General features: G+C 44.6%; 1 protein-coding gene across 1 annotated transcript in view; it reads right to left on the minus strand.

Annotated features, from left to right (window-relative positions):
* Nucleotides 1-26,108, minus strand: part of TBRG1 (transforming growth factor beta regulator 1) — a 29,533-nt gene extending 3,425 nt beyond the window's left edge. The window contains exons 1-8 of the mRNA XM_082274393.1: nucleotides 26,038-26,108; nucleotides 21,958-22,102; nucleotides 16,165-16,235; nucleotides 15,604-15,812; nucleotides 11,660-11,799; nucleotides 6,330-6,476; nucleotides 3,541-3,638; nucleotides 1,419-1,529 (exon numbers count right to left, since the gene is read on the minus strand). Of these exons, the coding sequence (XP_082130519.1) occupies nucleotides 1,419-1,529; nucleotides 3,541-3,638; nucleotides 6,330-6,476; nucleotides 11,660-11,799; nucleotides 15,604-15,812; nucleotides 16,165-16,235; nucleotides 21,958-22,086 (905 nt within the window). The 5' untranslated portion in view covers nucleotides 22,087-22,102; nucleotides 26,038-26,108. The remainder of the gene's footprint in view (nucleotides 1-1,418; nucleotides 1,530-3,540; nucleotides 3,639-6,329; nucleotides 6,477-11,659; nucleotides 11,800-15,603; nucleotides 15,813-16,164; nucleotides 16,236-21,957; nucleotides 22,103-26,037) is intronic.
* Nucleotides 26,109-26,427: the final 319 nt, after the last annotated feature.

The following is a 26,427-nucleotide window of genomic DNA, read 5'->3' on the forward strand; positions in this document are numbered from 1 at the left end:
CCTATTAAATGGTGGTGGTAGAACAGGACTGTAAAGGACACCAAATGTTCCGGGACAGAAATTAGCCACTACTCCTCCAGTATGTAATATCCTAGAGGAGTACCAAGCTGGTACCCTGGAGCAAAGTGCTTCCACCAACATCCTACATGTTTTGGAGACCTGCCTCTTCATCAGAATCTCCGAAGATCATATGAGCTGGCAACCCAAAGCAAAGTACCTCCACTTAAATGTTTCAGGGCCCTTCCTCTACATCAGAGTCTCTGATGATAGTATGAGCTTGCACCCTGGAGCAAAGTACCTCCACCTACATGTTTCAGGGCCCTGCCTCTTCTTTGGAATCTCTGATGATTGTATGAGCTGGCAACCTGAAGCAAAGTACCTCCACCTACATGTTTCAGGGCCCTGCCTCTTCATTAAAGTCTCTAATATTGGTACGAGTTGGCACCTTGGAGCAAAGTACCTCCACCTACATGTTTTGGAGCCCTGCCTCTTCATCAGAGTCTGTGATGAATGTATGAGCTGGCAACCTGAAGCAAAGTACCTCCACTTACATGTTTCAGGGCCTTGCCCCTTCATTAGAGTCTCTGATAATGGTACGAGGTGGCACCCTGAAGCAAAGTACCTCCACCTACATGTTACAGGGCCCTGCCTCTTCATTAAAGTCTCTGATGATGGTACGAGCTGGCTCTGAGGAAGAGGCTGAGCCTCGAAACGCTTCAGCCGTCATCTTAACAGGATTATGGACTAATGCATGGACTATTCCTAACATTGGAGCGATTGAGCTAGATATGACTATTTTCTACCTTTGTTTGTGAGTAGCCATTTTATATGTTGTACTAATAAAGCCTATTATTGAGAATAATGCGCTAGGTCGGTGCGCCCTTTTTTCGTTTCTTTTTGCCTGTAGTACTGTTGGACTACCCCAGTCCTTTTTGGGCAGCAAGACTAGCCATCCGAGACGCCACATGTGAGTCCCGTGGGAAGTGTGGTCGGGGAGCCTGGATTCTAAGTGCAGGAGAGAGGTGGTATCACCATATTGTTTTGGTACGAGCTGGCACCCTGGAGCAAAGTACCTCCACCAACATGTTTCAAGGCCATCTTTTTGTCCGGTTGTGTCTCTTGGACAGAAAGTTAAGGGAAAATGCCCCGGCAATAACAAAAAAAAAAAACAAACGCCTAAACATTTTAACACTGCCCTACTCTATTCAATAAAACTCAAGAAAAACTGAAGTGAAAGACAAATCGCATTGCTCATAACTTTCATTCTTTTGCCATCTTATGCAGCAAGAAATGTGGCACAGATTCTGAAATCTACGGGCAGAAAGAAGACCTGTCTCTCTCTCTTTCTCCATTATCCCTTCTCACCCTTACAAATTGAACAATGGTTTCTTTATATTGAAATTGCAGAGAAATCTCACCTTGAGCATTTGCGAGCTCCGGGGCAGCTTTGTATTAAGTTCTGAATGGTGGGGTGCGCAAACCCAAAAAAGTACGGCCCCGCGTCTTCTGGAGTGGAGACCCTCTGTCCTCTGCAGAGAAAAGCAGCATGGTAATCCACTAATATACTTGCTGAGTGAAGTACATTTTTATTGTTATCTAGAATTATATTTCCTGATTCTTTACTTTGAATTTGTTCCTGTCTGGCTCTGTGTACATTTGAAGATTTTACCAGGAATCTGCATTAAAGAGCCCCCTAATGTATAAACAAAATGTCTATTGCTGTCTTTGCACAGTGCAACTCACAGCAGCTTCAGAATACGCTCAGTGCCAGCTGGGAAGTTTAAATGTTTAATGTCAAGCTCTTTCTGTATAACATCAGAATAATAAAAACATGCAGAAATGGAAACACATAAAAAGGAACTATACATTTTTAAAGTTTTTTTAAACTCTAGGCAGTGCATTTAATTACTTACGGAGTATGCAGCTACTTTATCTTGCATGCAGGGACTAAGGTTTTATCTCCCTACATGGTGTGTGCATTAACAAAAAAAAAACAACCCCATAACTTAGCATGGTAAAGCACTCTCTTGTTGCTTTTCCCTTTTCCAAACTAACAAAAGGACTGGAGACTGTACCGTCAACTTAACTCTTTCCTGTGAAGACTGGAAGTTCAAGGAAGCAGCACTGGCAGACAAGGAGCCAGCAGCACTGAAAGATGTAAACTAAGTGCTGGGGTAAGAATATTACCAAAGAGTTAACTGGGAAATGTTTATTTTATTGGGCCCAGTGTGTTAAGCTGAAAACCACCCAAGTGTTTAATACTACTTTGAGATATAAAAAATCATTTGGATGGACTGGGAAGGGTTAGACCTCAGGTTTTTATTGTGGTCTGTGCCCTGTAGGCATTTCTCCTTCCTGTGAAGTCACCAGAACAGGAAGTGATGGCATTTCTGGGTATTATAGTTGTTGTCTGGTGATTGTGGGTGACAGATGGTTGCCATCATCCCATAAGCAATTAAGAATAAACATTGTTTTTTCTCCTCTTAATTGGGATTTTTAAGGCAATCAATTGAAAACAAAAACTATTACATAAAATTGAAATATTTATTAGAAATTGTTAAAAAGGGATTTTTCATAAATCACATAAACATATCAAATATGTGGGCGATACTCAAGACCACCAATTAGAACAAGTGTGATCATAAAATTGATAGAACCAGAAACAAAAAATTGTGGGGTGAAAAAGAAGAAAAGAGAGGGACAACGATACACCTCCATAGGGGAAAACCCCCTAGGGGGGAGGGAATCCCCTATGGAGGTGTATTGTTGTCCCTCTCTTTTCTTCTTTTTCACCCCACTATTTTTTGTTTATGATTCTATCAATTTTATGATCACACTTGTTCTAATTGGTGGTCTCGAGTATCACCCACATAGTTGATATGTTTATGTGATTTATGAAAAATCCCTTTTTAACAATTTCTAATAAATATTTCAATTTTATGTAATTGTTTTTGTTTTCAATTGATTGCCTTAAAAATCCCAATTAAGAGGAGAAAAAACAATGTTTATTCATGAGGGCATTTCTTGCCAGTGGATACACAGAAACGATATAAACCCAAATGAGAATGGTATTTTTTTAAGAGGAAACCAAGACAAAAAAGGTAGATGTTTCAGGGTACTGCTTGGTTACAGTTAACATTCTTAGACGTTCTCAAACAAGATTGCAAATCTTCACTTTTAGTTTAGGTCTACCAACAGAAAACTACTGGTACATGAACAGGACAACAAAAACAGCGCAAGGACTGCTTGTGGTAAGAGGTATGTAATCAACACGACAATGTCAGGTCCCCTTGACTTTCTCAACCATTTCATATAAGGTTAGAAAAGGCCTTCAGATACCAGTTTCCCCCTCAGGTTAGAGAGCTCATTACCTACAGCACCCAGACAGAGGCTACCTGCTGCCTCCTACAAGTAGAAAAGCTCATTCACCATAGCTCTCTGGAACAGGATATCTGCTGCCCCCTGCTGGTGGTAGAGCCCATTATCCCTAGCTCCTGTGTCCTGCAGTAGAAGAGAAATCTGTAAATGGAGTGCACTCACCGCACAGCCCCGATGCTCTTCAGTAAAGCATTGTGACATTCTGCAGCCGAGCTGCCAGATATCGTATTCTGGGGGTCATCTTCAGGGACGATCTCAAACTAGGGGAACAGAACAGAGAGATCCTTAGTCCACATGTTCAGGCTTTATTTTTCTTAAATTCTTACACTGGTGTGCTTTCAAGGATTAAGTGTGTGGAGATATTGCTACAGCATATATAAAAAAAACTTTTTTTTTTTTACTCCTATTTTCATACGCATTGAAGTGCCCCCTCCTGTGGCTGTACGTATATTAGACACACACTTACCATCCACAAAGGACTCCTGATTGAACAAGCCATGTAAAGAGTCTGTATCAACCACAATTGTACATTTATATTCAAACAAATGATAAATGGGACTTCATTTTGAGAACTCCAACTGTTCGTGAAGTAAATCTGAAATGTATTTATCAAACATATGTTCAAAACCTTTGGATAAGACATCCATTTTCTGAAAGAACATTGATACATTCAACCAAGAAGGTCTGTTAGTGCCGGATGGTCCCCTTTGTGGACATGCGGTTATGGGAGGGCTTTCATAAGCAGATATTTTGTGTGCATTGCAACTTGCAGTGCAGCATGCCCTGGTGAGAAGCAGCTTGTCCTGCCCAGACTTGTATAAAGTACTCGAAATTTCTACTTGAGTAAAAGTACAAGTGCTCGATCAAAAAGTGACTTGAGTAGAAGTGGAAGTGCTCGCAGAAAAAGTTACTTAAGTAGAAGTACTAAAGTATTCAACATTTTTTTTACTTAAGTATTGCAAGTAGTTTTTTAAAAAAATTTGCTACTTAAGTACTAAAAGTAAAAAGTACCAGTAGTTTTGAAAAAAAATTTCTACTCAAGTACTGAAAGTAGAAGTACAAGTACTGTGTTATGTAGTTATTAAAGAAAGAAGTCAAAATTTTGAACATCATATTGTTTTTATTATTTCAAATGATTTATTCAAATGATTAACCTGTGTTTGTTAGTAGTTTCTTGATGCACTTTAAGCGCTGTAGCACCATTTATTTGTTTGTTTCATATTTTCTTTTTATTGGAAAGATTTGGTATAGCAGCTTTTATTATACACTGCCTTTATTTTCGTATGCGCTGATTTGCAAATGACATTATACACATTTTTTTGAGCTTTATGCAACCTGCCATCTACTGTTCTGGCAGTGGTAATTTTTTTAAAAGTAACGAGTAACTATGCAGCACAAAAAAAAAATATCGGAGTAGAAGTATCGAAATCATCGAAAAAATGTAGTGAAGTAAAAGTAGAAGAAAAAAATTATACTCTAGGAAAGTACAGATACCGCATTTCGGTACTTAAGTACAGTACTTAAGTAGTTCTACTTCGTTACTATACATCTCTGGTCCTGCCCATTGGAAATCACGCAACCTGTTAGCATGGTAAAGGGCTGGAGGCAAGATAAAGGTGTGGGGTCCACTGCTTGTTGTAGTGTGGTATGTGGACAGCTGCAGAAGTCGGTTTGTTGCTTTCATGGTAACACTCTATGGAGCTGATTTACTACAGGCAAATAGACTGTGTACTTTGCAAAGTGCAGTTGCACTCTGCAAGAGCAGTTGCTCCAGAGCTTAGTAAATGAGGTAAAGCTTCACTTTGCATAGAAAACCCAATCATGTGCGAGGAAAATTAAAAAAAAAAATGTTTTTGCATGCACATGATTGGATGATGGAAGTCAGCAGAGCTTCTGCTTCCTAACTAAGTTAGGTAGTAAATCAACCCCTATACCTCTTACCCCTAGGGAGGACTGATCTCTATCTCTTTGAATACACTGTATTCTAACCATTATGGTTCCTCCATCCCTTTAATCTACCTGAAGCTATACCATTGGCAATTTGGTGTGCATTGCAATTGGGGGAGGACATTGTTGATTTGTTTTGTTGTTTGTCTGAATGTACCAATGTTTTTTTAAAGAAAATGGATGCTCAAAGCGGAATTCCACCCAAAAGGGGAAGCTCACCTTGTTTGCTCCCCCCCCTCCACTTCCACATTTGGCACCATTTGGGGGTGGGGGGGGTGGACAGGTACCCCCCCCCCGCCGCGGCGAGGTCCCCCAGAAGTTCGGTCCCCTCCTCCTTCTCCCGCCGCTGGGCCATTCAAAAAGCACAGCGTGCTTCGCGCATGCGCAGTAGGGAACCGGCTGTGAAGCCGCAAGGTTTCACTGCCAGTTTCCCTAATAAGGAATGGCGGCGGCAGCACCCGAGAGCCGTTTTCAAAAATTGTCTGGGATGCCTACATTGCGGGATCCCTGGACAGGAAAGTGTTCTAATATTAAAAGTCAGCAGCTACAGTATTTGTAGCTGCTGACTTTTAATTTTTTTGGAGCTCCGTTTTAATCAACAGGATAAAAAAAATTAGATCTATTTTTCACTTCTCTTTTTATTAGCAAATGACTGCTAAAAATAAAAGTTTAATTTATTGTATGTGTCTGAATATAAGTCTTATTGAGGAGGTCCGCAATATATTCTGAAATAATTATGATATCCATCCTTGTGTACACACAATTGTATATTGCCCTTCAGCAGCCAGCTGTAATTTTGCTGCATTGAAATCTGCCCCCCTCATTACCCAATGCAGGAACTGTCCACTTTAGTCAAGGCGAGCTTTATAAACATCTCCCATTGTGCAGGTGCCAGTACCAAGCTGTACAAAGCTTTTCGGTAAGTGGGCACTTTGTATTATGATGCTACATACTTTGTAATACAATGTCACATATAACTCCAACAGAAAGTGTAAATTGGTCACCTGAGGCCTTGTCCAGCCATCTTTGATCTGACATGTATATAGACATTTCTGCTCCGGGTTTCGCATGCTGACGTAAACTCTCGTGCTACAGAAACCCACAGGATAAATGGCACTTCTGTCATGGAAACCGCTCCGGTCGGATACAATCTAGTGTAAAAACAAGATTGGGTTAATGCTGAGATTATACGAACAGTATTAACTGAAGCAGAGGGGACTCCAATCAGATATATTTATGCTGAAATGTAACTAAAGCAAAAATTGGATTTTTGACTTACCGTAAAATCCATTTCTCTGATGTTCATTGACAGACACCGCTCCTGATCTCCTTGACCATTGGGTTACACTGCCCCCTACAGGAGTAGGACACTAGGCAGAAAAATAACTTGACTATGCCTTAAGGCAGTCCCAGGTAGGTATACTCCCCCTATCTGCTATAGGTACTCAGTTTTGTTGCAAGCAGTGTCAGAAGTAATACAACTCCATAGAGGGGTGGGAGCTGTGTCCATCAATGAACATCAGAGAAATGGATTTTACGGTAAGTCTTAAATCCTATTTTTTCTTTCGTTCATTAACGGACACAGCTCGATCTTCTTGACCATTGGGACTTCCCAAAGCAGTGTCAAACATGAGGGGTGGGAAAAGCAAGAAAAAATTTCCCAAGGCTAAACCGTAGCCAACCAGGTAACAGGAGCTCAACCAAAACAACTGGAGCCCAGCTGAAAAACCTTACACCCCCAAAAGAGGGAACAAGCCCCCTAAATAGCAGCCTGCAAAACCTTGCGGCCAAAGGAGGCGTCCGCAAATGCCAACACATCCACTTTATAAAATTTTGTGAAAGTGTGCACCAACGACCAGTAGCCGCCTTGCACACCTGCATCACTGATGCCTGATGACGGAAGGCCCAAGAAGCACTGAGCGTCCATGTAGAGTGCGCCTTCACAGGGAAAGGAGGAACCTGACCCTTAATCGAATAGGCCTCAGTCACGGTCTGTCTGATCAAACTAGAAATGGTCACAGATGAAGCAGATACTCCTTTTGGAGGCCCATCCGTAAGCACAAATAGTTAATTTGACTTCCTGAAAGACTCCCTAGCTGCCAGGTACACCCAAATAGCCCGAGCCACATCCAGGGAATGCAACGCAATTTCCTTAGAATGTTTTGGCCTGGGACACAGGGAAGGCAACACAATGTCCTCATTCAGATGGAAATCAGAGACAACTTTTGGAAGGAACGACAGACAGGGGCGAAAACCACCTTATCCTTGTGGATCACCAAATAAGGGGAACGGCAAGACAACGCCGCCAATTCCGACACCCTGCTCACAGAAGTGATAGCCACCAAAAAGGCCACCTTCTGAGACAGTTAAGCAGGGGAATCTCCCAAATGTTCTCAAAGGGAGGCTTCTGGAGAGCTGAAAGCATCAAGTTGAGATCCCAAGGCGGTAGTGGGGACAGCACTGATGGAGTCAAATGTCGAACCCCCTGAATAAAAGTATGCACCAGGGAGTGCGTGGCCAAGGTTCGGTGAAAGAAGACCGCCAAGGCCAGCACCTGACCCTTAAATGGTATTCGAGGCCAATTTCTGCTCAACCCCCCATTGAAGGAAGGTCAAGACCCGAGCCACCGAAAAAGAGCAAGGGTGAACACCAAGCGACTCACACCACGAAATGTACGCTTTCCACATACAATAGTAGATCTTCCTAGAAGTAGACTTCCTAGCCTTCAGTAGTGTGGGAATCACCGACCCAGAAAAAACACTATCCTTCAGCACCTGGCTTTTAACAACCAAGCTGTCAAAGCCAGCGTCTGTAAAACAGGATGGAAAATTGGCTCTTGGGACAGCAGATCCTCCCCCAGAGGTAGTCTCCAAGGGGCGTCAGCGACCAGCTGCACCAGGCCAATTTGGGTGTCATTGGATTGACAGGAATTCCTTCTGCCTTGATTCTGTGCAAGAGTCTCGGCAGAAGCTTGAGGGGGGGGGGGGGGAGGCATGAATCAGAAGATACAGTGCGTCTGTGGCATCCGCTAGCAGATACCGTGACCGTGCCACAAACCTGTGCATCTTCCCGTTGAGCCGATACGCCAACAGATCCACCGGGGGGGGGGGGGTGCCCCACCAGAGAAACAGCTAATGCAACACCTCCAGATAAAAGGGACCACTCCTCTTGGTCCAACGCCTGCCGAATGAGATAATCCGCTTGCCAATTTTCCACCCCTGGAATGTGTACGGCAGAGAGGACCGGAAGGAAACGTTCTGCCCTCCGAAGAATGCCAGCTACCTCCAGATCTGCCAGTACACTTCTTGTTTTAACCTGGTGATTGACATAAGCCACAGCCGTGGCATTGTCCGATTGGATTTGCACCGGACACCCCTGAAGGCGATCCGTTCAGTGATTTATGCACAGCCTGTGCGCTTGGAGTTCCAGGACATTGATCGGGAGTCTGGACTTTTCCAGGGTCCAAACTCCCTGAACGGAGTTCTGACCCAGGACACCCCCCCACACCCAGACAGACTGGCATCCGTGGTGACCACTGTACAATATAGAGGGAGAAAAGATCTGCCCTGGCGAGGAGCTTGAGAGCAAAGCCAGCAGATCAGAGACCCTTTTGTTTTTCGGCTTAGCCGGATTTGAATATCCGGAGACTCCGGACACTTGTCCCATTTGGCCAACATCTCTATTTGCAGGGACCTCGAAGGTAGAAACCATCAGACCCAGCACCCTCATGCAAGTCCGGAGGGACAACCATCTACTGGACAGCAAGAGATCAATCGCAGCATGCAACTTCTGGAGTTTGTCCAGAGGAAGGAACACACTGGCTAGAGTAGAGTCCAGAGTCAGACCCAGACAGTCCAGTTTCGTGGAAGAAACCAGAGCAGACTTCTGAAAATTCAGAAGCCAGTCGAACTCCCTCAGAGTCCGTATAGTGATGTCCACTTTGTCCATCAGAGCAGTAGGAGACTGTTCTCGCAAGAGGTCATCCAGGTAGCCCAGCACTGCGATACCTCGCTGACGTAACAATGCCAGCACCAGAGCCAACACCTTTGTGAAGACCCGAGGAGCAGAGGCGGGACCAAAGGGTAAAGCCACAAACTGATAATGCTCCTCTCCTACGGCATAGCGGAGGAATCGTTGGTGACCGAAACATATTGGAATGTGTAAGTAAGCGTACTTGATGCAGACAGAGGCAAGGAAATCTCCCTGATGCAAGGATGCCACCACCGTGCGAACAGACTCCATTCCGAACTTCTGTACCCGCACAAAGCAGTTCAAGGCATTGGGATCCAGAATTTGATGCACCTTGCCTTCTTTCTTCGGGACCGTGAACAGGTTTGAATAAAACCCCTGAAAACGTTCCAGAGTTTGAACCAGAACAATTACCCCTTGAAGTAACAGGTCTTGCACCGCCCCAAAGAGGGCCTGCAATCGGTCCAGGGACAGACACGCATTGGAAGGAAAGAACCTCTCTGGAGGGTAAGAATGAAACTCGATCTTGTAGCCGGACTGTATCACTTTGAGGACCCACTTGTCTTGCACCAAGGAGGTCCACGGGTGTGGCAACCAGCGAAGACCGCCCCACCCCAGGCACGGGTGAGGGTGCACCTTCATGCAGAGGGACCCTTGTCTGCGGGTCTGGAGAAACCCACTTTGGACTTGCCAGACCAAGTTCGCTTGGATCCTCCCCGAAGAAGCCTTGAAAGGCTTTGAACCCTTGTCAAACGACCCTGAGGGATGGAAAAACTGCCTGTGCGCCAAGAAGGACAGGACACGTCTACGACGAGGTTCCTTACCCTTACTAGCCAGCGGAAGAAAGGTGCTCACCACCACACCAGGCAGTAACCGGCAGCACCCGGATCAAAGCACTCCCCGTGGGGCGTCCAGGAAGGAAAGAGGCCCAGGAGTCAGCACCAGGGGATAAGAAGGGGCTCCCACAGCTGAAATGGAAACCAAGAAGGCTCCACAGTAATGGCCGCCATTCATTTCAATGCCGGACTAACACAAAATGGGTGCCGCAGCTACACAAACATGGCCGCCAGCCTATACAGAAAATAGGCTACAATAAAATGGTGGCCCCGTGCAGCTCCACGAGGCTCCCAGGGACCAAGGACGGATCCCTGGGCCCAGGAAAGACACAGAGCAAGAAGGAGCGGACTGTGGCAGAAGCCCCTTCCTCCACCAAGTACAGCCCCCCCCCCCCCCACACACACACAGCCAATCTCCGGTGGCACACCCCCCCACCCCCATCGCCAGTACAGCACCCTGCCCCAGCCCCCAGAGTGCACCATACAACTCCAGTATAGTTGGAGGGGGGGTGGGCAGACAGGGGGGATAGATAACCCACAGGACCATCAGACACAATGGGGGGGGGGCTGCATCCACCCCAAAACCCTCCAGGGGGAGAGGGGTTAGCTGCTTACCATACCAGGAACAAGGTGGGCACCTCTCTAGATAAAAACTCCTTGCTATGGAAAGAGGGGGGCTGTCAGCCAGGATAAATGCTGCAATTCAGGCCGAGACCTTGTCGTATGTGACCTGGCAAGATGTTTAACTCACACACCAGCCCCCGTCCGGTAGGGCTATGTCGTGACTGACCTTGCGCTGAGCTGAGGTCTGCATGCGTTCGCTGACCATACTGAGGTGAGCACAGGACTGGTGCCCAGTCCGACGGTTGATTGTAGAACTCACCGGTTCTTTTTCTGCCTAGTGTCCTACTCCTGTAGGAGGGCAGTATAACCCAATGGTCAAGAAGATCAGGAGCTGTGTCCATCAATGAACGAAAGAGAAACTTTTTTTAAGTTTTGGATAGTGTGGAGAGGTATTGGAACATCTGCCAGGTTTTTATTGCTGTGTGTCTGTTCACCCTCTCTATTTCTCCTGGTGACTTATCACCAGGAGCGAAAGTAAATGAGAATCCCAAAACTTTGGGTTAACTGTAAAAGTGGGGTCACAGGATGTGTTTCGAGGACTCCTCCTCTTCTTCAGCTGAAGAAGTCCTCGAAACGCGTCCTGGGACCCCACTTTTACAGGAGACCATCCTCCACTGAGAGCTGTCCTTGGGATTGAGCGAGCTGAGCAGGAGGAGCAGAGACTTCTGGCATCCAGCCCAGCTCTTCACCTGTCAGCTGGCCACACAGTGATCCAGAAATTTTGACTGCTCATCCATCCTTTCCTTGCGACTATGTTGTGTGTTGAGTGGGCTTTCTCTCATGGACTATATGCGCTTTTTTAAATAAAGCCCTTTGACTACACCAGAAGTGTGCATGGTTTTCTCCCTTCCCTTGCTTTTTTATGCCCATGTTAATGAGGCATTCGATTTAGAAGTGATTCTTACCTCTCCCAGACTGTAAACAGTCAGACCGTCTAAATCAATGGGGAAGACTGGCCGTCCACATGGGTCCAGAAGAATCGGCTGAACCCACCTGCGCGGTGCCCCGTCTGTCATTCTCTTCTTTTTTGTTAATTTCTTTATAACTGTAGAGGTAAATGAAAGTTTCTGGTTAGCAAGGTGTGCTCACACTCACAGATCCAGACAGTCAGATCAGTGCACACTAGGAATTGCAGAAGTGCTGGCAGAGAAAAGTAACATAAAAAAAAACCCTCCTATAGATCATAATATTCACGCGTTTACTTTTATAAATGTTTTTCCCTAAAACACTGGAAAACCATACACTACACTGTGTTTAGGTGTGTTAAGTATTTTTCTGCCTGAATGCACCTCTCAAAAACACACTTGTGATGGGGATTTTCAGCCTGTAAAACACTCAAATGTGCATGGACACATATATACAGCGGATATAAAAAGTCTACACACCCCCGTTAAGAACTTTTTCCACCTTTAATGTGACCTATAAACTGTACAACAAACTGAAATATTATGGTTGCATAACTGTGTACACACCTCTAAACTAATATTTTGTTGAAGCACCTATTGATTTAATTACAGCACTCAGTCTTTTTGAGTCTATCAGCATGGCACATTTTGACTTGCCAATATTTGCCCACTCTTCTTTGCAAAAACACTCCAAATCTGTCAGATTGTGAGGGTATCTCCTGTGCTCAGCCCTCTCAGATAACCCCACTGGTTTTTGAAACTGATTCAGGTCTGGGCTCTGGCTGGGCCATTCCAAAACTTTAATCTTCTTCTGGTGAAGCCATTCCTTTGTTGATCTGGATATATGCTCTGGGTCATTGTCATGCTGAAAGATGAAGTTCCTCTTCATGTTTAACTTTCTAGCAGAAGCCTGAAGGTTTTATGCCAATATTGACTGGTATTTGGAACGGTTCATAATTCCCTCCATCTTGACTAAGGCCTCTGTTCCAGCTGAAGAAAAACACCCCTGAAGCATGATGCTGCCACCACCATGCTTCACTAACGATTCACAAGACACCGGGGAGGGAAAACGGCTAATGGGCCCAATTTGGACATTTTCACTTAGGGGTGTACTCACTTTTGTTGCCGGTGGTTTAGACATTAAAGGCTGTGTGTTGAGTTATAGCAAAGTGTCACTTCTTCAGCGTTGTCACATGAAAACATATAATAAAATATTTACAAAAATGTGAGGGTGTACTTACTTTTGTGAGATACTGTATGTGAAACATTAAAAATAAGTGCCTATATTGTTTAAAATCCAGTAATACACTCCATCATTGCTCTGCACATGGTCAGTTACTCTCTATTTTTAGGCACTTCCGAATTTGTAGAGGACGATTTGCTGATGGTCTTAAAGTGGTTGCAAACCCTCACATATACCCAGTGAAGTGACTGGCCTCAGGTGATACACAGAAATTAAACAAATTTTCCTATATAAGTTGTACCAGTTTAGCTTTCCTCTACATTTTTTCAAGGTGCAGAATTTACACAGGATCTCACAGCTCTGAAAAGCAGGGGGTGGACAGCTGAAGTTACATCAGCGAGGAGAGCTCTGAGAGCTGATTGGAGGGAAGGGACACACCCTTCTTCACACAGCACATAGGGACAAAGCTGAGACTATCAATCAGCTGGAGGTCCCTCCCCTGTCACTTTTTTTTCTCTTGGTGTCAGGAAGACTTGTAAGAAGTGATTCATGCAGATAGAGAGAAGCACTAGAAAAGAAATGGCACTTAGTCCTCTGGAGTGAGACAAGTACACACTATAGTATAGAGGGATATGCTTTGTTCATATTCCATGACTGAGGTTTACAATCACTTTAAAGCAGAATTAAACCCTCCTATTCTTTACAGCCAAGGAAGCTGCTTCTCTTTGATCATCAACTGCCATGGTGCTGCACGTGATCAGTTACGATACCAGCCATTCGATGGTTTGACAGGGCACAAGCAAATGTGACAGTTAGCAATCCCAGCATTTCAGGGATGTAACTGTTTTTTGAAACTGTTAACCACTTGCCGACCAGTCACGTTGACTGTACTGCGGCAAAGTGGTTTGTTATCATCTGGCGACGTAGACCTACGTCACCAGACAATCCCGTCTCTCGGCAGCGCGCGCGCGCCGCCGGAGGCTCGCTCCCGCTGTATTCAGTTACAGCGGGAGTCGGGTATGGTGAGGAGCGGCGGTGATCACCGCTGCTCTTCCCCGATCGTCGGGGATCTAGTGTGGAAATCCGCCCGCTTGTGTAAACAAAGCGGGCGGATGTCCTAAGTGACAGGCAGGGTCAGATTGCAGGGTTCAGCATAGCTGAACCTGAGATCTGTCCCTGTGTCACTCAGTCACCTCCTCCCACACACGTCAGTAAGCACCAGGCATACATTAACCCCTCCCTCTCCAATAAAAATTAACCCCTTCCCTGCCAGTGTCATTTTTACAGTAACAGTGCATATGTATAGCACTGATTACTGTAGTAATGTCACTGGTACCCCCAAAAGTGTCAAAAATGTCAGTCAAGGGTACGATCTGTCCGCCGCAATGTCGCAGTCCCGCAAAAAAAAAAAAAAAAAATTGCAGATCGCCGCCATTACTCGTTAAAAAAAAAAACTACCAAAAATGACAGAAATCTTTCCCTCTTTTCCCTCCACTCTTTTTTTGTTTATAGCGCAAAAAGTAAAAATCGCACAGGTGATCAAATACCACCAAAAGAAAGCTCTGTTTGTGGGGAAAAAAAAGGACATAAATTTAATTTGGGTACAGCGTTGCACAACTGCGCAATTGTCTGTTAAAATAACGCAGTGCCGAATCGCAAAATATGGCATGGTCAGGAATGGGGTAAAACCTTTCCGGTCATAAAGCGGTTAAAAATTCACACATTGAGAATTTTTTTGTCAAAGACATGTAGCTAAATACATTTTGGCCTAAATATATGACAAAAATTGAATATATTGGATATTTTTTTAACTGTCAAAGTAGAAAAATATTGTTATTTTTTCAAAATTGTCGCATTTTTTAATTAATATCGCAAAAAATGAAAATCGCAGAGGTGATCAATACCACCAAAAGAAAGCTCTGTTTGTGGGAAAAAAAGGACGTAAATTTCGTTTGGGTACGGCGTTGCATAAACGCGCAATTGTCAGTTAAAATCGCACAGTGCCGAATCGCAAAAAGTGGCCCAGACGTAAGACAACAAAATCCTCTGGTGGTAAAGTGGTTAAAATCAATGGGTTTAGGTCCACTTCATGATTTACTGCTGGTTAGGGGCTCTGGGCTTCAGCAAAATGGCAGCCTCCAGCAAGAAGAAACAGGAGCAATGCTGGAGACAATTTATAGCACACAATGGTAGGATAAATATTATTGTAGAATGTATGTTCCTTGTTAAAGAACATTATTTTTTATCACATTGTTATGGGTAAAGGTTCACTTTAATGCCCTGGATTACTCTTGCATAGATTTTGGACTGCATTTGTAATTATCCTGACCATCCACCTCGGCTATTGTTAGTCTTTGCTCTGTGAACCTTTCTGGACAACTGTGCTACCATCTGCGGTTTACTTTAACCATCGGTCTGAGGACTTAAATTTCTCTAGCATCTTTTAGTTGGATGTCACCCTCCTCTACCGAACCCTGCGACAGTTTACTACCAATCAGCAAGCAACTGTTGGTCCTTGGTAGGATGTGTGACCTCAGTGCCCAGTACTGAGATGTAAAAGGCAGAAAGGACCAAGTCACAAAAGGACTATGAAACCTTTAGACGTCTTTTTACTACATGAATGACTGAGCACTCGGGTCTGTAAACAAATGCCTGAGTAAGTGGGCCCTTCTGGGCTACAGCCCTGTGGAGAAGGTGAATTCCTTTTGCAAGGACAAGTTTGCTTTAACAAACTAGCTAGCCTAAGGAGCCCAGAACTCACCTTCTGATTTGTTCTCTTTGCCCTTTTCTCTCTTGTCCTTCTTCAGCTTCTTCCCCAGGTCACTGTCAGCCACACTGGGTAGGCTCATGTCCAGGTTCCCATCACTCATGCTTGGCATGTCAAAACTGAGCGACAAGCTGGAACTGTGCGTCGTGGGCCGATCATCTTCACCTAATGCCTGCAGCTGCAAGAACCTCTTTAACAGAAACCTGAAAAAGGGAAAGGAATGCTTCAGAAGACTGGGTTTTAGGATCTCAGAGTTAGCTACTAAGGATTTTATACACATACAATCTCACACACATTTATTGCTCAGTGCCTACAGGTCCCCCTATTGAGACAAACCAAGTCTGAATGACACACACAAGGACACATGGATCCTTTCAGAGTTTGTGCAGGCCTTGGTATAGATTTACAAGGCTTCTGGAAGCAGAATGACTTCCAGGGTGTTCCTTGGTCCATGCTCTGCCCATGCTATGAAGGGAATGGATTTCAGGTATTTGTGTATTCATGACCACTGAAAACGGTATCACAGAGAAAATGGAGCTAGAACTGAAAATTCACCTTCTCTCTTCTTTTGCTTTGACAAATTTACTTTCGAGGCGCGCTATCTCGTCACAGAGTGCTGCGTTTTCCTGTACAGGATAAAAAGACCAAAGAAAAAACACACATTTCAGAAATGTACAACTGAACTGAGAACACCAATACTGTTCCCACTGCAGAGGAAATTAATTGAACGGTGGGACACTAGAGTGCAAGTTCCTCTGGTCCAGAGACTGATGTGACTGGTTCAGCATTCTCTGTATAGTACTGCAGTATGAGCATGTACAGTAGGATTCAGAAAAGAAAATAATCCCCTTTAAAATAACCAAATTGTGTTGCATTGCAGCCTGAAATAAAGACAAGACACGCTTTATCCAGCTGTATGTATTAGGGCAACATAGAACATTCAAGTGAAAGATATAACACCAACATGTCAGAAAAAAACTTGAAACAGAACCACTGAGTTGGAAAAATTATCACCCATTCCCCATGTCAGTAGTTTGTTGTACCACATTTGCTTTAATTACAGCCTTTAGTCTGTTGGGATATTTCTCTACTAACTTTTCACATCTAGACTTTGCAATATATGCCCACTCTTCTTTGCAGAACTTATCAAGTTCAATTAAGTTTGATGGTGACCGTTTGTGGACTGCAGTCTTCCAAGTCATTCCACAGATTTTCAATAGGGTTTAAGTCTGGGTGACATTCACCTTTTTGCTCCTCCAACCACTGTGTGGTCATTTTTGCTGTGTGCTTTGGCAGTGCCATCTTAAGAGCCTTATAGGCCCCTGGGCAATGCAAATTATCGATGATCGACTGTCAGACTGTGCCATCCTTTTCCTGCACTATAGTATATATTGGTCCCTGTAATATGTATATAGTAAGGTATATACTCCAGGTAGTTGTACTCTCTTGTAGTATATAGTGGCACTATATGCTACAAGAGAGTACAACTACCTGGAGTATATACCTTACTATATACATATTACAGGGAACACTATATACTACAAGAGTAGTAGTATATAACGTCACTGGTTGCTAGATGCCAATCGGCTGGCCTTCCTAGCAACCAGTGTGCAGTGGAGACTCAGAGCCACCGGCCGACAACGGGGGGCCCGGCGGACAACGGGGGGGGGGGCCCTAGACCACCACGTAAACAAAGTAATCTGGCCTCAGTGGCCTGTTGGGGGACAGTAATTGCCAGCCCTGTGTGTGGGGCCCCTTGGCAAGTGGGGCCCCCGGGCAACCGCCGGGCATGCCCAATGGAAAAGACGGCCCTGTGCTTTGGGCCATTATGTTGAAAGTTAAACCTTCTTCCCATTGACAACTTTCTGGCAGAGGGCAGCAGACTTTCCTCAAAAATCTGATGGTATTTTCCCTATTCATTTTTCCTTCTATCCTGACAAATACTACAGTCCCTGCTGCAGAGAAACTATCTCATACCAGGATTTACCACCTCCATGCTTTACTGTAGGAATGGTGTTTTTCGGATGGTGAGCTGTATTGGCTTTCCGCCAGACATATTGTTTAGAGTTGAGGCCAAATAATTCAATTCGGTCTCATCTGACCATAACACCTTTTTCCATGAAGCCTCAGAATCTTCAAGGTGCGTTTAAGGTGGTCAGATGAGACTAAAATAGAATTATTCAGCCTCAACACCAAACTATATGTCTGGCAGAAATCCAATACAGCTCACCATCCAAATAACATGATTCCTACACTAAAGCATGTAGATGGTATGATCCTGTTATTGGGGTGTTGCTCTGCAGCAGGAACTGGAGCACTTGTTAGGATAGAAGGAAAAATGGATGGGGCAAAATGCTGTCAAATTCTTGAGGAAAATCTGCTGCCCTCTGCCAGAAAGTCAATGGGAAGAAGGATTACCTTCCAACATGACAAAGACCCAAAGAACACAGCAAAAATGACCACACAGTGGTTGGAGGAGAAAAAGGTGAATGTCCTTGCATGGCCTAGTCAGAGCCCAGACTTAAACCCCATTGAAAGTCTGTGGAATGAGTTGAAGACTGCAGTCCACAAATGATCACCATCGAATTTAACTGAACTGAGCAGTTCTGCAAAGAAGAGTGGGGAAATATTGCAAAGTTTAGATGTGCAAAGTTAGTGGAGAAATATCCCAATAGACTAAAGGCTGTAACTAAAGCAAAATGCGGTGGGGGGTGAGGTTAAATGCCAGCACTAAGGAGTTTTCAGTATATTTAATAATCTGTACAATGGTGGTGTGAGCTGCCGCCAACCTGCCACTGAGGCAGTATATAAATGGAAAAGTACAGAGTTGTTGGTGCCAGGCGCTACCACAAAATTGTGTGCTGTGCGTTTTTTAAAATTGTGTGCTGTGCGTTTTTAAAACGTAAAAATACAAATAAAAATGTGTGCTGTGCGTTTCAAAACAATCCGTTTTAAAACGATGCGTTTTTGGCACTAAAATCATACCATCAAAAAAAAAAAAAAGTGCATATAGTGCATTAAATGAAACCATATAGTGTCACCACTTGGTTAATACAAAGTGCTTTAGTGCTTACTGTGAGCCAGTGCATCAAGTGCTCAGTAAGATACTTATACAATGAGAAAATAGCAACCCGTGGGTCCCCACTGGGTGTAATTGCTTACTGCACTCTTGTGATGGGTGGCTCGATTCTCCTCATTTGCTGTAATAGAAAATAGCCTCCATTGCGTAGTATATCATGTGTGAGATGAAAGCAGGTGAAATATCAACTCACATTGTAGGAGTTCACTTTCAGCGTGCAGGGTCCGCCAGGCTGTGTCGCTTCCGCGTTCCACGGGTCTGAACCACCGCTACCGGAAGTGACGTACTGACGCAATAAGCCATGCCCTATGTGTTTCGTCACTACAACGTCATCTGGAGCGTGCCATCTAGCGCTATTCCCGATGTTTTTATAGGCTGGGCTGGCGCCATGTTAGTACACCATTGACTCCGAATCAGCGGCCATATTTGTACACCTTGCGGTTTAGATAGCCAATGATGTACAGCCTTAAAAAACTGGTCATCATGTGAACTCCTATGAATGTATTTGCCGTGCCGCTAAATACATTTCTATACATTTTTTAAAACGGATTGTTTTGAAAACGCAAAGCACACGTTTTTATTTGTATTTTTACGTTTTAAAAACGCACAGCACACAATTTTAAAAAACGCACAGCACACAATTTTAAAAAACGCACAGCACACAATTTTGTGGTAGCGCCTGGCACCAACAACTCTGCACTTTTCCATTTAAAGCACAATGCGGTCTAACAAAATACTGACATAAAAGGGGGTGATCCTTTTTCCAACTCAGGGATTCTATTTTTGATTTTTTTCAGACATGTTGGTGTTATATCTTTCACTTGGATGTTATAAGTTGTATTGGGAAATACAGCTGGATAAAAAAGAAAAAACTGTCTTCATTTCAGGGTGCACAGCAGCAAAATGTGATTATTGTAAAGGAGGTGATTCTTTTCTTTACCCACTGTATAAGACTAATGTGTGACTGTGGATGGGGCATTAGAGTGTTTGTGTAGGTTTTAGGATTCTCTAAGTGGCCTGGGTTATATATATGTTTTGCCAACATCCCTTATAAACTGATCAAAGGTTTTTGGTGCCTCAAACCAAGAAGAGGTTGGACCTTTGGGCAAAGAAATGGGGATAGTTTTATGTTTTAAATAAAACAATTTATTTGGAACGTTTAAAACCATACACATATGTGTGTGCAGGGCTATAGGCCCTTTGGTGTGAAGAGGTGATAAAAGGTTGAAATCATAGTGACAGTGGTGACATGGTGACTTATATGAATGTGTTTCTCTGTTCTTGGTGCTTGATCACAAGTCTTATCCGACGCGTTTCGGCTTAGATGCCTTGGTCAAGGATATCACCATATCTGAAATTATAACAAAGAAAGATTTGAATACACCTACTCATCCAAGGGAAAGAATTTCCATTGGGGTGGTGTTTACATAAAGCCACTTACATATTGTTTTGCCTTTCCATGTTTCCTCTGATCCTAATTCTGCAACAAGAACTACAGGGGCTGCTTCTAGGAATAATATATTGGTAATTAGTGTGTAGTCCAGAGGTTACTGTGTTTCTATATTTCTTATTGTGTTGTTACTCACTGGAAAATACAGCCTTGCTGGGGTATTCCTGTAATTTACTGTGCTCTGGTCAAAAAGTTTGTTTTTGGAAAACTGTCATCTATTCAAAAAAATATATTGACTATTCAAATAGAGCAGGGATCCTCAAACTACGGCTGTCCAGCTGTTGCGGAACTACACATCCCATGAGGCATTGTAAAACTCTGACATTCACATACATGACTAGGCATGATGGGAATTGTAGTTCCTGAACAACTGGAGGGCCATCGTTTGAAGACCCCTGAAATAGAGTGAACAAGTGTTTAATTTGAAGAAAAACAAAGGACCAAAAGCAAAAACAAAGAGGGCATATCAGTCAGCTCAGAACTTTTTTCCTTGTGGAATAGGATTTAGCTGGCTTGTGTTGTAAAGACTCACTTTTTAGGCAGCTTTGTTGTCCAGGTAAGCAGCGCTTCGGCAGGTCTGCACTTCTCCCTCTCCAAGAGGGAACTGGCATACCGCTTCTTTCCCGGGCGTTATATACCTTCCGCGGATGCGCAATACTGCGCAGCGGGATCTTTCGTTGTTGCAGCCGTCACGTATCCCTCTTCCTGGTGCGAATGCGCGGTACATGTTGCGCGCGGATCTAGGCAGGTCAACATAAACACAGTAGCCTCTGGACTACACACTAATTACCAATATATTATTTCTAGAAGCAGCCCCTCTAGTTCTTGTTGCGGAATTAGGATCAGAGGAAAAGGTCTCCATACATGGAAAGGCAAAACAATATGTAAGTGGATTTATGTAAACACCACCCCCAATGAAAATTCTTTCCTTTGGATGAGTAGGTGTATTCAAATCTTTCTTTGTTATAATTTCAGATATGGTGATAGCCTTGACAAAGGCATCTAAGCCGAAACGCGTCGGATATTATGGATGTTCTCTCTGTCCTACCCTAAGACTTGTGATCAAGCACGGAGAACAGAGAAACACATTAATATAAGTCACCATGATTTCAACCTTTTATCACCTCTTCACACCAAAGGGCCTATAGCCCTGCACACACATATGCGTATGGTTTTAAAGTTCCAAATAAATTGTTTTATTTAAAACATAAAACTATCCTCATTTCTTTGCCCAAAAGTCCCACCTCTTCTTGGTTTTGAGGCACCAAAAACCTTTGATCGGGGCATTAGAGTGTAAGCTTCTCTGGTGCAGAAATTGTAGTACATAGTTCAGTGTTTTTGGTGGAGTGATATGGTATATGACAATGCTACATGCATGTATAATAATAAAAGCGTGTCCCTGTAGCGGGGTATTAGAGTGTAAGCCCCTCTTGTGCAGAGACTGATGTGGCTGGCTCAGTGTTCTCTGTACAACACTACAGTATATGTCAGCGCTGTAGAACTGTCTAACAACAGAGCTGAGCTAAGGTGAAGACCCCGATGTTACACTCTGCTTTCATAGCACAGAAAACATTGGACTGATAGGTAGGTATCTGAAATAAAATGGTCAAGAGTCCAAATCAAATATTGGACCCCTAAGTCTGAACTAGCGGAAGGGATTCCAGTGAATATTGTTTCACATTATGGCTGAAACCATAGGGACTGATGTACATGACTGGGAGGACTGCTCCCTCTGGTATAGATCAGCTCCCCATCCACCAGTTTGTATATAGGATGTGGAGCACAAGATGAGAGCGATACGCGGGAGCACTGCACTCACAAACACCATGGTTTTCGCCTGTCGTCGGAGCCGCAGACACTTCAGCCGATATTTCTCTTTGTGACTTCTCTTCTTTGATTTCATTTTCCCATCCTGGTACGAGGAATGTGACAAGAATGGCGGATTCATGGCTGGCACAGGAACGCTGGAATAGTGAGAACCAGGAGAGTGAAATATAAATATACTGAGCCGTAAATCACCACACATGTGCCAAACCATCCAGGATTTATACAGGTTGAGGTTTTCTAGTCTTTTTTTAACACTGGTTTACGTCAGCCACACGCGTACATTCAATACAAGGTTATTAATATTACCGTCTTATTTATTATATACCTCCTTTACCTTCGAGGAAAAAAATGTACTGAAAGCGATATTAAATAAAAAAACAAAAATTTCATATATTGCCACTTACCAATCATTAGATGTGGGGGCTGCAGTCTTTTTTTTTTTAGCCTGGTGATCTGGCCAGTAACATACCACCTGTACTAGGGTGCCCATACTCTGGATGAAGGAGCAACAGACACATCTCCACAGCAGCTAGGTCAGTGTGGGGGAAGGGAAGTGTTAGATGGACTAGCAGATTTAGATACACCAACAAATAATTAAAGCCAAACTCCAGCTAATGCTTTATAATTATTGACAGCATTTTTTTCTTTTGGAATAAAGGTTTTATAAATAAATAAAAGAAAATCATTGTCAGCATTCCCGTCAGTGTTAACCACTTAAGCCCCGGAAGATTTTACCCCCATTCCGACCAGGGGGTATTTTGCGATTCGGCACTGCGTGACTTTAACGGACAATTGCGCGGTCGTGCGATGCTGTACCTAAACAAATTTGGCATCCTTTTTTTCCCACAAACGGAGCTTTCTTTTGGTAGTATTTGATCACCCGTGCATTTTTTTGATCACGCGCTATAAACAAAAAAGAGCGTAAATTTTGCAAAAATAACAATATTTTTCACATTTTTTTTATATGAAATTTCCCCAAAAAAAAATGTAAAAATCAAAATTTTTTAACATTTTCGGCCAATTTGTTTTATGCTACCTATGTTTGGTAAAAAAAAAAATCGCAAAAAGCGTATTTTGATTGGTTTGCGCAAAAGTTATCGCGTTTACTAACAAAGGGAAAGATTTTTGTCATTTTTGTTGTTTTTTTTTTTAACGCGTAATGGCGGCGATCTGCGATTTTTTTTGCGGTACTGCGACATTGCGGCGGACAGATCGGACCCTTGACTGACATTTGTGACACTTTTGGGGTTACCAGTGACATTTCTACAGTAATCAGTGCTATACATATGCACTGTTACTGTAAAAATACACTGGTAGTGAAGGGGTTAACTTTATTTGGGAGGGAGGGGCTGTGTGTATCCCTAGGGGCGTGATTCTAACTGTGATTGGCTGGGGCTTGAGCTGTAAGGACACTGATCAACGGATCTACATAGTAGATCCGTGTGATCAGTGTCTTTACAGCGAGGAGAATGACAGGTGGCTTGTTTACACAAGCTGCCTGACATTCTCCCTCTCCCCCGCCGATCGCTGAGTGACCGGCGGACATCGGGTCCGCTGGTCACACGCGCGGGGGGGTCCGTGACCCCGCGGGAGCGCGCCTCCGGCGGCGCGCGCTCGCTCCCTAGACCCTCACAAGCTAGTGACGTAGCCCTACGTCACTTTGCCTGTGAGGGGCTGACCGCCGACGTAGATCGGCGTTAGGCAGTCGGCAAGTGGTTAAATGCTTTCGCTCATCCCTCTAACTTATACATTGGAAGCGAGCGCACACAAGAGGCCATCATAGCAGCCAGTTGGGGGGGGGGGGGGACCCGGGGAAGAAGAGGAGGATCGGGCTGCTCTGTGCAAAACCATTACACAGAGCAGGTAAGTATGACGTGTTTATCATTTTATTTATGAAAAAAATAATAATCAAGCATTTACTATCACTTTATTATACTTGAAAAACATTTTGGATTTTTTTTACTCTTCTCAACAGCGATTCTCTGGCATGTTTGATTCTCAATGAGAACCTCATGCAGCAGCATATGTTCCACATTTGTGCATGTACCAAACCCATTACTGTGCTCAGCCCCCCTTCACATATTACTGTCCTTAGCCCCCCCTTTACATCAACTGACCCCCCCCAATACTGTCCCCAGCCCTCCTTCACTTAATTCCTCCATTACTGTCCTCAGCCCCCCTTATTTAGTGTTCCAAAAAAGATAAGTGCTATACAGCACCCCCTTTTCCTGCGCTCGGAACCTGGTCCTCAGGCTGCCTCAATCCCGGAACTCGTGCTGATATTAGGCATCCATGATGGCTAGGCTTTGCTGCCCCTTACGACCAGGGCGGTCGACCAAACACTGAAAATACAAAGCAAAGAAAAGGGCGCACCAGCCTAGCGCATTATCCTCAGCGAGTTTATTTGGATAAAATTTAAAATCAGCTACTCACAAACAATCGTGAAATTCAGGCACATCAATTCCATACACCTGCCTCCTGCCAGAGGATCAACGTCTTTACTGGAAGCAGAGGGCTGACGCGTTTCGAGGCCGTGCCTCTTCCTCAGAGGCTGAGGAAGAGGCATGGCCTCGAAACGCGTCAGCCCTCTGCTTCCAGTAAAGACGTTGATCCTCTGGCAGGAGGTAGGGGTCAGTAAAGACGTTGATCCTCTGGCAGGAGGCAGGTGTATGGAATTGATGTGCCTGAATTTCACGATTGTTTGTGAGTAGCTGATTTTAAATTTTATACAAATAAACTCGCTGAGGATAATGCGCTAGGCTGGTGCGCCCTTTTCTTTGCTTTGTATTTTCACCCCTTATTTAGTGTCCTCAGCACTATTCACATCACCCCCCACCCCCCCCCATTACTGTCCTCAGTTCTCCTGCATTACAGTGTCCTCAGCACCCTTCACTACACTCCCCCCCCCCCCATTACTTTCCTCCATTCCCCTTCATTACAGTGTCCTAAGCACCCTTGACATAACCCCCTCCCCCCATTACTGTCCTCCGCCCCTCCCCATTACTATCCTCAGATCCCCTTCACATCACCCCACCCCTCCCCCCCATTACTGTACTCCGTTCCCCTTTGTTACGGTGTCCTCAGCACCCTTCCCATCACCCCCCCCCCCATTACTGTCCTCAGCTCCCCTTCACCTCACCCCTCCCCCCATTACTGTACTCTGTTCCCCTTTATTACAGTTCACATCACCCCCTCCCCCCATTACTGTCCTCAACCCCCCTTCACATCACCCCACCCCCCATTACTGTCCTCAACCCCCCTTCACATCACCGCACCCCCCCCATTACTGTACTCCGTTCCCCTTTTTTACAGTGTCCTCAGAATCCTTCACACCACCCCCTCCCTCCATTACTGTCCTCAGCCCCCCTTCACATCACCCCTCCCCCCCATTACTGTACTCCGTTCCCCTTTGTTACGGTGTCCTCAGCACCCTTCACATCACCCCCCCCCCCCCCCATTACTGTCCTCAGCTCCCCTTCACCTCATCCCTCCCCCTATTACTGTACTCTGTTCCCCTTTATTACAGTTCACATCACCCCCTCCCCCCATTACTGTCCTCAACCCCCCTTCACATCACCGCACCCCCCCCATTACTGTACTCCGTTCCCCTTTTTTACAGTGTCCTCAGAATCCTTCACACCACCCCCTCCCTCCATTACTGTCCTCAGCCCCCCTTCACATCACCCCTCCCCCCCATTACTGTACTCCGTTCCCCTTTATTACGGTGTGCTCAGCACCCTTCGCATCCCCCCCTCGACTGTCCTCAGCCCCCCTTTACATCACCCATCCCCCCCATTACTGTACTCCGTTCCCCTTCATCACTGTGTCCTCAGCACCCTTCATATAACCCCCCCCCCTCCCCCATTACTGTCCTCAGCCCCCCTTCATTACAGTGTCTTATGCACACTTCACATCACCCCCCCCAGTACCACAGCCCCTCTTCACATTAACAACCCCCCCCCCCCCATTACTGTCCTCTGAACAATAAACTGACATATTCTGCGCTGTATAACATTATATTAAATATAACACGTCATTTAAATTAATATGAAGATAAACAAGCTGCACTGACCCAGAATTAACCAACTGTGTCCACTCAAACTGCACTTCCGGACATCTCTTTGATGCACTGTACAGCCGCGCCAGTGTTCAATCAGAATACTGTACCTCTACCCATCAGATTCAGCAACCGGAAGTGACGTTCACTTTAGAATGACTTACTGCGCATGCGTTATGCGGTCCAACATGGCCGATATGCGTTCCAGTAGGTTTGAGCACTTGTCCTCCATGAGGAAGAGACTTCCGCCCTTACACCGATCCCACCTCCAGCCAATCAGCATGCACGCTGAGATGCGCAAACGCAACCTGTAGTACTTTGCCCGTGGTGATTGACTGAAGCCGTGCTGGAGTCTACGCAAACCGATACGGAGGCGGCCTATGATTGGCTGCGGTTGTGAAAGGG

Source organism: Pelophylax lessonae (assembly GCF_965119305.1).
Source record: "Pelophylax lessonae genome assembly, chromosome: 12".
Lineage (NCBI taxonomy): Eukaryota > Metazoa > Chordata > Amphibia > Anura > Ranidae > Pelophylax > Pelophylax lessonae.